The following is a 12,060-nucleotide window of genomic DNA, read 5'->3' as shown; positions in this document are numbered from 1 at the left end:
GGCATGACACATGATGCATGTGTATAGATGGTGTCTCCTATTATTACATGTGACATATTAATATCTGAAAAAGTAATTTGATCTAATTTTTGGGTACCTAACTTGTTCTAGTTCCCAAGCTTTACAATGTGTTCCTGAAATTTTTTTCCTAAAGCTGTGTTCCTAGATCATTAAAGAAAGGAAAGGAAATAAAAAATTGGTCATTTTTCTTTTTCAGAAAAATGCCCCTAAGTACGTAGTTAGGAGAGTTATTTGAGTACATAGTGAATTTTGATGATTAATTTAGATACATCTCATAAAAATTGTCGTAGTAAAAGATAGATTTGTGAGGAATACCTTGAAGTATCTGAAAAATGAAGTTGTAACAAGTCGCTCAATTATAGGATTCAACACTTTCATTAATAGTGTTCACGGTCTCGTAATCACAGCAAGAATCCACAATTATTCCGGACAATTTACTAGAATCCTGCAGAAAGCACACAGTAAAACCAATCTTAACAACTCTTTTATAATTCTTGGTACACAAATAGAAATAGCCACATAGTATATTATTAACACATAAGCATGATCATAAAAAAACAATGTCCTCATAATATATATATTTAACTTTAAATTTAGCTTTTGAGTGAGTGGGCGTATTGTCGAATGCACATAATCATGATGTGTATTAATATTCCCAAAAATAAGAGGAAGAAAAAGATCAAGGTTGTACCTAAGAACAGCTCCAAATCTTGTGGTTTTTGAGAAAGAGAGAAAAGTTATGAGAATGCTTAGAAGTAAGAGCCACAACCCACAACTACTAAACCAGCAATCACCATTGTTACAATCCCTGTATCCATTCTCCATCCCCCATGTTTTTTTACTATTACTACTACTAATAATATTACAAATACTATTCATATTTTAATTCTCCATCCCCCATAATATTGACAATAATAGTATATTGTCAATATATAAAATTTGTAACTGTGCCAGCAAAGGGTTGCTGTAACGGTTCTCTTGTCGGGAAGGTCGAGAGTTCGACTTCAGTGAGTTCGTAATTAATTAGCAAAAACAAAACTGTAACTGTAATCGTAAAAGTATTCAATTTTGTAACTGTGACCGTAAAAGTATTCATTTGCAGATGGTAAAAGTTTATTAAACTTTTGAGTATCCCTGCAGTTATTGGTGAACAACAAATCCCGTGCATTTAACTGAAGAGTAACGAAGATACTTAGTAGCGGAGAATTAATTAGGTAGCTTAAAACTGCTTAGCAAAAAAAACAAGTAGCTTAAAACTTACAGTAGAAGATGATACGTTTAATTTGGCCGGAGAGAAAGTGAAGGCACTAGAATATCCATGCAGTGACGGAGCAGCATGATACAATACATCCCTTCCCTGCCTCTTCGTTCTCTCATACTCTCTTATAGTTACCGGTTCTCAATAAAATCGAGATCTAATCCTTTTTCGATGAATCCCTCCAACAACAAATACAGAAATCCATCTAATAACAAATAATTATATTATTATTTATAGAAATACAAATAAGTTTCAAGATTCGAATCCCACCAACAACAAATATTATTCAATATTATAATAATGCACACCCTCCAACAACAAAAAGTTATATTTTTCATGTTCGAATCATACTAAAAACAAGCATTTATATTATTTATAATGTTAAAAATAAAGTTAATAATTCAAGTTTCAATCATATACTATTTGATAGTCTTGAAATATATACATTCAAATTGAATTAAGATTCATATAATTATTACTTAAAATATTTAATTATTTACATTATTTTTTTAGTAAATTTTAAATAATAAAAATAAAATTATATAAATATTAAAGAAACCCGGATGCACGGGGTTTAAACTAGTACTTGTAAATTTCAATTGGGAACTTGTTATGGTACAAGTGTAACGACCATGTCATTGAAACGAATATTTAGTTTTTGATATTACTTGGTTGTGATTTGATTTAGAACTATTTTTCATTTTTGGGTATTTGTATAATATATGTCACATTAAGAGTTACTTTATCAATATAGTATCTCTTTCTATTCAATAATGATTCACAATTTATGTAACTCTGGCTTGCAAGTTTCTTTCGACATTTATGTCAAAATAGAAACAACAAAGTACTATATTTCAGTGAGGAGGAAGTATCCTCATTCCTAAATGAAACACTTGTTTGATTATGCCAATCAAAAACATTCTATATTTCTAACAGTCAATCAATAAAATTATGTTACAACGCTACTCCCCTATACCTTGCAGCCAGCTTGGGGTACAACGATATTGGTGTTGACTTTCACAGTGGCATTTTATCAAACAGAACGCAACGCAAGCAATTCGAAGAAGTCAAAACAAATTGTAAAAGAGACTACAATATAGCATAGGCAGAGGTACATAGAGCACAAGGGAAAAACTAAGGTAAAGTGGAAGAGCACGAGCGAAACACATTAGAGTTGGTAAATTTACCTGCGACGATTCTAACGGCGCGGTTCAATTTTCTTGAGCAGCCTCTTAAGCGTGCGTGTTGTTGTCGAATTGGTTCCTTGAGAAGCAGCGCGCTGGTCTTGTGCTGCTGGGGAAGTGAGTGATTGTAGTTGATTAGGCTCTGTTTCCTGACATCTTTGCTATTTTGCTTGTATTTTTGTTTTTGTTTTTGTGTTTTTATATGTTTTTTTGTTTTTATAATAAAATAATTGAATCAAAATATAGCTTATTTTGATTTCATCATTTATCCTACTCGGGTTTAATCAGTTTTTTTAATAAAATCGATATCTAATTCTTTTTAATGAGATTTGTGAGCGGGGATAATACATTAAATAGTCTATATATATATATATATATATAGTGAATCTTTACTCTTTATTAATAAGGATTCTATGATTTTACTGATGCACAAAAGTGCCGAAATATCAAATTTTACTACTTACTTAACGTAAATTGACTTTTATTCTATATAAACTTTATTTTTACTAGTTAGTGTTTACTGTTTATCCAAACGTTTATTTACTTTTAATTTTAAAAATACTTTTTTATCAATAGTTAAGTAGTATTAAATAAACTATATTGAAAAAGTTAATTACAAAATAATTACTAAACGAAACCATATTTTATTGGTGCACAAAATTACTGAACAACCAAAGTACCAAATTTTGGTACTTTCGATTCTATCTAAACTTTATTTTTATTAGTTAGTATCTATCCAAACATCTATTTATTTAGTTTAAAAATTATTTTTTTTATCAATATTTAAGTAATAAAAAAACTACATTGAAAAAACTAATTATAAAATAATTATAATATAATATTAATTAATATTAAATTATCTAAAATAATAACTATTTGGTTCATAAGATAAATAAAATCTTACTCTCTATTGATGACCGAAATCATGTTTTATCATAACACAAAAGTAAAAGTATAGATGTACAAAAGTACCAAATTTTGGTACTTACCTAACACAAATTGACTTGTATTCTCTTTAAACTTTATTTTCTATTAGTTAGTAATTATCCAAGCATCTATATAATTTTAATTTGGAAGATATATTTTTTTATCAATAATTATGTAATATTAAATAAACTATATTAAAAAAACTAATTATAAAATAATTATCAAATAAGATTAGTTAATATTAAACTATTTAAAATAACAAATATTTTGTTCATAAGATATTTATACAAGTCGTTTCACGAAAAAAACTAATATGTTAAATTTTTATAATAAGTAAAACAATGCAAAACTATAATTATTATGAAAAACTTCATATTTAATTCAATTTCTTTTAACTAAATAATTATTATTTACAAGTATCAATTTAATATTTCATATTAATATTTTAATTTCGATTTGTAGTTCGCACTACAAATACTATTCGATATCTTAATTTTCCGCCAACGTGTTATGAACTATCTATATCAATAAGCGAAATCATGTTCTATTAGAACACAAGATTACCATATCTTGGCATTCACTAGAAAAATTACATATAATTATTTTTAAAATTGTACATAATCAAATCTCAACTAATAACCTATACTCTCTTTATACTTTATTTTCACTTTAATTCATACTTATTAGCATTCATCCAAACATTAACATTGATTTACTTTTAAATAATCGTATGAATAAAAGTTAACACATTAGATTAATATAACAAGTAAAATATTAGGTGCATAACTAGAGTTATAACTAGATTTATAGATTGTCTATTGTGTTTATGGGCACACAACAGAAAACCGTTTATAAGTCATATTAGTTAAAAGAAGATGAAATTATACCGTGAAATTTTATAATTACACCTGTGTTTGATTTTTTATTTTGCTAATTAACTTCAACTTTTTTGACTACATAATTTAACAGAATTAATTAATTTATTTTAATATATGTTTCGTACAAATTATTATGAGATTTAATTTTATATAAATAATAATTGATATTAAATTTTTATTTCGGACACACGGGTTACAGACTAGTATTTATTTTTATTATTTAAAAAAGACTGTTATTTTATATATCATCGAAACTCCCATATTTTTTCTCCATTTTTCTTCTTCTTTTTTTAAATTATTATATTTGTGTGCATGTTCAAAACACGTCAATTACCAAGTGTTATATTTACTACAAGACCCACATGATAATAATATTTAAAATTATTAAAAATGCTTAAATACATAAAATTTTGGAACATTATAGGTCCTTAAAAATGTTTTAATAACACGAGAGTTAATTGCTAAAAGAAAACAAGAGAGAGAAAGAAACTAGGTCGGTATTTACGTTGTGTTCCAGAAATTTTTTTTTGAGAGAAAAGAAAAGAAATATAAAAAATACATTTGTTCAGCTTGTTCCCAAACAACTTTTATGAAAGAAAGAAAAAGAAAGCTGTAAATTTGGGAAGAAATTTTCTTTATTTTTGTCTCCAAAATTTTCTTCCCACTTTTAGAAAGATTATGAGAGAAAGAAAAATTGGTTATTTTCAATTCTTTTTTTTTCTATCCTAAATTCAGGAAGTGAGAAATTAACAAGGGTCGAAAACAAGCCTCCCATTTTGTTCATTTTTTATGTTAAGAATGAATTTTTTTGGCGATGTTATTTGTTTGAATGTGACTTATTTTGTCAAATATAAAATATTATAATTAAATATATGATAATATGAAATATAATTTCAGGAGAACCCAACACCCTCGAATTCGTGGTCATCTCCCACTCCACGTTGCAGTTCCTTTTGTAGTCAAAAAACATGTCCTAAACTAAGACCACAGATCTTAACGTGCGGCTAATCACACTATAACACACCCAACTTCGGTCACATTTTCAGCTTTCCGCATCCAGTTTGATGTAATAAAAAACACCACGTCATCATCATGAGTTTCCACGTGAACTCCTTAGTCTACAATCATCATTTTAAATGTAACCAACTTTTCATCTCAGCCGTCCAATAAAAGTAGATACACAACACATACAAACATACACACGAACACGATACTCTCTATCTCTCTATATATAAATACTTGGTACAACTTTTCTTGTTTTTGCAACTCTCCTCGCATGTCATAAATATTACAGAGACAGACAAATACAATTTCTCTGCTACCATTTTAGTTAATCTTCTCCCATTATGATCTCCTCAACCGGAACTAATTTTCTGGTTATTACTTGTTTCATTTTATTTAAACTCCTCATTAGTATTTTTATTTCTTTATTTTATATTTTATACAAAAATGTTTTTTGTTTTTCATTTGTGCAGAACAATTCGGTGTGTGGATTCTCCGGTAGGTTAAGGCAGTCGCCACGGAGATTTTCAGCTCCTTATGTGGTGGTGTCGGCGGCGGCGAGCTCGGATGGCCGACCGGAGCGAAATGTCAGCGTTTTGGCGGAGAGTAGTTTAAAGGAAATGAGAGATGCTGCTGCTCCGGTGATCGGAGAATCTACAGTGTCCGGCGGTGCTGAAGATGTGTACGGAGAAGATAGTGCCACTGAAGATCAGGATATCACTCCTTGGTCTGTTTCTGTGGCAAGGTAGTATAAGAAACATGTGTTTGTATTTATATTTTTGATTTTAATTTAATTCTGTTTATGTTTTGATTTTTGAACTAGCATTTATTTATTTATTTTGGTAAATATAGTTTATAGCATTACACAGCAAATAAATAAGTATCTATTCTCCTAAATTTTCGGGTGAGCGAACCCAGGACCTGAGGATAACATAACCACTTAGCTATTTCCATTCGCAAATAGTAATGTTGCTTTCAGCTATGTAATATAGTTATGCAGTCACTCTTCTTTTTTATGGGAAAGAATTTACAAAAATGGAAGAGGAATACTTTCCGTTTAAATTGTAGAGATGTGTGTCTTATACTTTCTGCCGCCAGTTTGATAAACTTAATTTTTTTTATAGTTTTGATTATTTTTTAGGCTTAAAGACCTTTTAAACCTAAATGTTTGCGCCAATATATCCATCTGCCACTATGGTTTCAAAAAGTTCATTTTTGCCCCTGAAGTATTGAGAACGTACCTTTTTAATCTTGGACCGGAAAAAAACCGAGGGATTGGGGAAAAAACTGGTGCAAACCGGTGGTCCAAAATTAAAAAGGTGCATTTTCAATACTTCAGAGGTTAAAAGTAACACTTTGAAACCACATGGGCAGATGGGGTATTTGTGCAATTTGCAAACCTTGAGGTTCAAAAGGTCATTAAGCCTATTTTTTAATATCTGAATTTACTTGTACACTTGTAGATAAGCATGTAGTGATGTTTGATTCTGTTACTGCATATTTCTAACAATGCCAAGTATTTATTTATATTAATGATTTTTTTGGCTTTAAAATGCACCTTTTATAGTCTAGGCAGATGACGTATTGTAACTAATTGTTTCAGTATGCTATGTCTGTTTTAGTTATGCCTTTTCTTGAAAAACTACAATTTTGACAGATTCTGTATGTGTTAAGGTATATATTTTTATTTGTGTTCTGTACTAGATATTTAGTCCACAGGGTTCATTTGTCTATTTTCTGCAGTGGATACACATTGTTGCGGGATCCTCATTTTAACAAAGGAATGGCGTTTTCTGAGAAAGAGAGGGATGCTCTTTACCTACGAGGTCTTCTTCCCCCGGTTGTTGTCAGTCAAGATCTCCAGGTAATGATAATTGAATGCAAGACATTGAGAACCTTATATTCTTGTCATTTACTCTTTACGGTCAAAAATTCATTCATAACTCTTTTTCTCTGTATGAGCAGGTCAAGAAGCTGATGCATAATATACGCCAGTATCAAATTCCCTTGCAGAGATACATGAACATGATGGATCTTCAGGTAAATTGTAGCAAGAGTTCTTTGTAGTATTATAATTGCAATATCAAGAAAATATGCTTACTTTTTGATGATACATTGCTACCTGTACTAAGCTGGTTTAATGTAGAAAGAGAAAACATGTCCCTTCTTATGAAATTTGTTTAATTCAATCTCCTTGCATCAATGAACTTTCTGTTTGAAATGATCTTCTTAATAGGAAAGAAATGAAAGGCTGTTCTATAAACTTCTTATTGACAATGTTGAGGAGCTACTCCCAGTTGTATATACGCCAACAGTTGGCGAAGCATGTGAAAAGTATGGGAGTATCTTAAGGCGTCCACAGGGTCTTTTTATCAGTCTAAAGGAAAAGTATGATTAAAATGCACTGTTGCCATATAAGTTTGGAAATATGTTACTGCAATGTTTTTGTTGTTATGTAGAAAATGATTCCTGATTTGCTCTTTTCAGGGGAAAGATTCTGGAGGTGCTGAAGAACTGGCCTGAGAAAAAGATTCAAGTCATTGTTGTCACGGATGGGGAGCGAATTCTTGGGCTAGGGGACCTTGGCTGCCAGGTTTGGTGTTTTGTGTTTTAAGTTCAAATTTCAAAGCTTGGGAGTCTATTGCATTTTTTTATACATTTTTGTATGTGAAATTTTGCATGTAAGTTGATGTCTGTAGTGTAAATATGCTGTCAGGGGATGGGGATACCTGTAGGAAAGCTGTCCTTGTATACAGCTCTTGGTGGAATCCGTCCTTCTGCTGTAAGTACTTCTGAGACCAGCAGCATTTCTATTTAATGACAAATTGTGTAGAAATTAAATGTAATATTTTTCTTGACCGAGCCTCTGTTTCTTCGGAAACTGAGAACCTATAAATGTTACTGAAATGGTGAACCTCTTTTGAGGAAAAGTTAACATGCGTGTTAATCATTTCAGTGCTTGCCTGTAACCATCGATGTGGGGACAAACAATGAGAAATTGTTAAATGACGAGTTTTACATTGGCTTGAGGCAAAGAAGGGCACGTGGGCAGGTTGCAAATGTCCAGGCCTACTTAAATGTTGATCAGTTAGTCTTATCTGATATTGAGCTAAATTTTGTTTCTTCGCTACAGGAGTATGCTGAACTTTTAAATGAGTTCATGTCTGCAGTAAAGCAGAAGTATGGAGAGAAAGTACTCATTCAGGTTGAACACATTTATTTAGCTGCTTTTTCCGTGTAATGTTTCGTTTAGTATTAGTGACATAAATAAACATCTTCACCCTTGGCATGCAGTTTGAAGACTTTGCCAACCATAATGCCTTTGATCTTCTTGCCAAGTATGGCAGTACACATCTTGTTTTTAATGATGATATACAGGTTTGACCAATAATCTAAAATCTTCTTGTCACTTCCTTCTTTTCGGCCTCTGCATTTTGAACATTCCTTAAGCATTCTACTCTCAAATGGTGTAACCTGTCTGAAAAAAATTTCAGGGGACAGCATCCGTGGTGCTTGCTGGGATTATGGCGGCACTAAAGTTGGTTGGCGGTTCCTTAGCTGAGCAAAAATTTCTATTTCTTGGAGCGGGCGAGGTGTGACCTTAACACCATATTGAATCCTTGCATAACTTTAATATTTGTTCTAAAGACAGGATCTATTGATTTAAAAATAACATATATAATTAATGAAGTACTGAGCCATGTGCATCTGATTGTCAATGGACTCAATACATTTACGTAATCTTACTAGATTACTTTAAATATGCTTTTTCTATGTGCTCTTCTTCTGACTCTTTTGGCTCTTATAAGTTGTAAGTTTGTTTTCCTTTTTTTATTTTGTTTATTCAGCCTGCCCAAAAGATAACATTCTTTCTTTGTGCACCTTTCTATTTTTTAAAATAGCCCTCTTTCGACCTTTTGGTGTTGATTCACCTATTCTAAATTACGATACTTATAAAACAATCAGCCTGTGGTTAGTATTATGTTAAACAAGATGTCCTCTAATGTTGCTACAGGCTGGAACTGGTATTGCAGAACTCATAGCGCTTGAGATGTCAAAACAGGTCAAGATTCTGTTTACATTTGTCTTAAGTTTTATATTAAAATTTCGCCCAACCAAATTCATGGCATATGACCATTGGTAGCTATACAGACTGACATCCCATTGGAAGAGACGCGCAAAAATATCTGGCTGGTGGATTCAAAGGTACTGCAGTGCACTATCCTATTCTTTCTGATCTACAATAAGAGCATCTATATGTTTCCGTCTTACTAGTTAAAAAACTTTACGTGTTTCTTTCTTACTTGTAGGGGCTGATTGTTAGATCTCGCTTTGAAACCCTTCAGCATTTCAAGAAGCCCTGGGCACATGAACATGAACCTGTTAGAAACATTGTGAATGCTGTCAAGGTGTGAAACCTTCACATTTCTCCCACCCCTCTCTCGGTTTCATCTCTGAAATGTATCTCAGTCTCATTTTCTTTTTGGTCTGATTTTCAGGCTATTAGGCCAACAGTTTTGATTGGATCATCAGGAGTAGGGAGAACATTTACCAAAGATGTGGTCGAAGCAATGGCATCATTCAACGAGGTATTCTTTTATGTGTAGTTGTTCTTTAAGAGTGTGTGCCTGCCTAAATTAACTCGGTATGGAATCCTCCAACAAGTATTTTACATAGAGGCAAATGATTGGCCTATGCAGAAACCTGTTATATTTGCTCTTTCCAATCCAACTTCACAATCAGAATGCACAGCTGAAGAAGCATATAAATGGAGTAAGGTACCGTTGTAGAAAACTATCATTCACTATTATGTAAATCTACTCCATTCAACGCAGAAAGCTGGAACCTTCATATCAAGATTGTTTTATGATTTCTCTCTTTTCTTTTGTCTTCTAGGGACGTGCTATTTATGCCAGTGGGAGTCCATTTGATCCTGTTGAGTATAACAGAAAGGTCTATGTCTCTGGCCAGGTCTGAAATTTTCACAATTGTATTCATTTAAAGACAATGGTTGTAACCATGAATTTACAAGAGATTGATTTCTTATCTTTTTCGTTCAGGCAAATAATGCTTACATTTTTCCGGGATTAGGATTGGGTTTGATAATATCTGGTGCAATTCGTGTCCATGATGACATGCTTCTGGCAGCCTGTATGTTCTTAGAACCAACTATTTTTCCTCTTGAAAATCTTTCAAGTTGTTTTCTTCTCTTCGTACAAATTTTAATTTCAAATGAATCTTCAAGTGCAACTTTTCATTTACCTAGCTCATTAAAATAGTTCCACTCAATTTCAGAAATTAAATTACAAAGATAGCCAGAGTTATAGATAGAAATGAGGCACGTGGCATTACATTTATAAGTTACCATCTTTCGAGTGATTTTTATGTTTTCATTGTTGGAACAGCGGAAGCTCTAGCAGCCGAGGTTTCACAAGAGAACTTGGACAAGGGGCTCATCTTCCCACCGTTCACTAATATCAGAAAGATTTCTGCCCATATCGCTGCTAAGGTGGCGGCAAAAGTCTATGAACTCGGTAAGATGATTATTTGTCGATTCCCCCTTTCCATACATTTTGTGCAAGAAAGTTCCATCCTTAAGGATATTCATCACTGTCTTATCCTTTTTCATGCATAAAATAACATGGGCCCTATATAATTTGTAGGTTTGGCAACTCGTCTCCCTCAATCAAAGGATCTTGTTGCATATGCAGAAAGTTGCATGTACAGCCCCAATTACAGAAGCTATAGGTGAAACAGTAAATATTAACTAGGCATATTTAAAGAACTGTATGTTTCTTTAGATTATATAGTCTTCAATATTTAGAAGGGCAAGAGAACAGGTGTTACAGAGTATTTTAGTAGTTTACATAATCTTAGAAGGATAGTTTTATGATCTATATATGATTGTGACATGAAATGCTCAATAGATCATAACGAATATTTCAGATTTGTAATAGTTTAGTAACAAAAGGAAAGTTATTGATAACGTTAATAATAACATTTTGGATAAGATTATAGCAAGTTAACCGGAATAAGTTTCATCGCAAGACAAATCTTGCTTAAATTTCATCGTCATTACCATTATTCTTTTTATGAACTAGCTGTCGATATTCATAATTTCCAACCTGTACTTTCCAATAGATGTTTGATTTAATTTACCCAAATCCTTTTCCAAAATAAAAATAAAAATCGAATGACATTTTAAACACTAGAAATATTTAAATTTATGGCCCCATATATATATGTTCTCGTTACATGTTAGTATTTGTGACTTGTGAAAATGGTTTTGAGAAGCGTTTGAAGAGAACTGTTTTAAGAAACTTGACATTTCTCCTAATATTGAAGACATTCATGCTCCAGTCCTGGCAAAACAAAAGTGTGAAGTCTGGCTGGCTCTTCATGAGCCTAATTTCATGCTCTGCTGCATATTGTTATTGTTTGTTGTGATAAATAGAAAATTATGGAATAGAAAGTGCGCCCAAACAACACGCCATAGGAAAATAGCATGACCGTGATAGTAAAATTAGCAAAGTTATTTATTCTATATACGGGATTGATAGTCAATTCTAACATGAAACCGTGTTGGACTTGCCCCGTAATCAAATCTGGTCTTCAGTGATTTCCAGTTTCAACTTATCCCCTCGTTGACGTTACTTATTACAATTTTTGTTTAGAAAATATTTACTTTATAATACCAACTGTAACCTTAAAATTATAATTAAGGCATACTAGTCAAAATATGGGTTTGAAATTAAAAATATTAAACTTATTCAAGTGGAGATCAATACCA

General features: G+C 31.8%; 1 protein-coding gene across 1 annotated transcript; it reads left to right on the top strand.

Annotated features, from left to right (window-relative positions):
• Positions 1 to 5,493: 5,493 nt before the first annotated feature.
• Positions 5,494 to 11,311, top strand: LOC141667965 (NADP-dependent malic enzyme, chloroplastic-like). The gene is made up of 20 exons (XM_074474620.1): positions 5,494 to 5,644; positions 5,744 to 6,015; positions 7,014 to 7,134; positions 7,236 to 7,310; positions 7,507 to 7,658; positions 7,758 to 7,863; positions 7,987 to 8,052; positions 8,227 to 8,322; positions 8,404 to 8,475; positions 8,565 to 8,648; positions 8,765 to 8,863; positions 9,286 to 9,333; positions 9,423 to 9,476; positions 9,581 to 9,679; positions 9,770 to 9,859; positions 9,971 to 10,048; positions 10,167 to 10,241; positions 10,331 to 10,421; positions 10,676 to 10,804; positions 10,934 to 11,311. The coding sequence occupies exons 1-20, from the start codon at positions 5,615 to 5,617 to the stop codon at positions 11,020 to 11,022; spliced, it is 1,926 nt and encodes a 641-aa protein (XP_074330721.1). The 5' UTR covers positions 5,494 to 5,614; the 3' UTR covers positions 11,023 to 11,311.
• Positions 11,312 to 12,060: the final 749 nt, after the last annotated feature.

The sequence above is a fragment of the Apium graveolens genome, chromosome 6 (genome assembly GCF_009905375.1).
Source record: "Apium graveolens cultivar Ventura chromosome 6, ASM990537v1, whole genome shotgun sequence".
Classification (NCBI taxonomy): domain Eukaryota; kingdom Viridiplantae; phylum Streptophyta; class Magnoliopsida; order Apiales; family Apiaceae; genus Apium; species Apium graveolens.
Note: the sequence above shows the minus strand (reverse complement) of the source record. Positions and strands in the feature narration are given on the sequence as shown.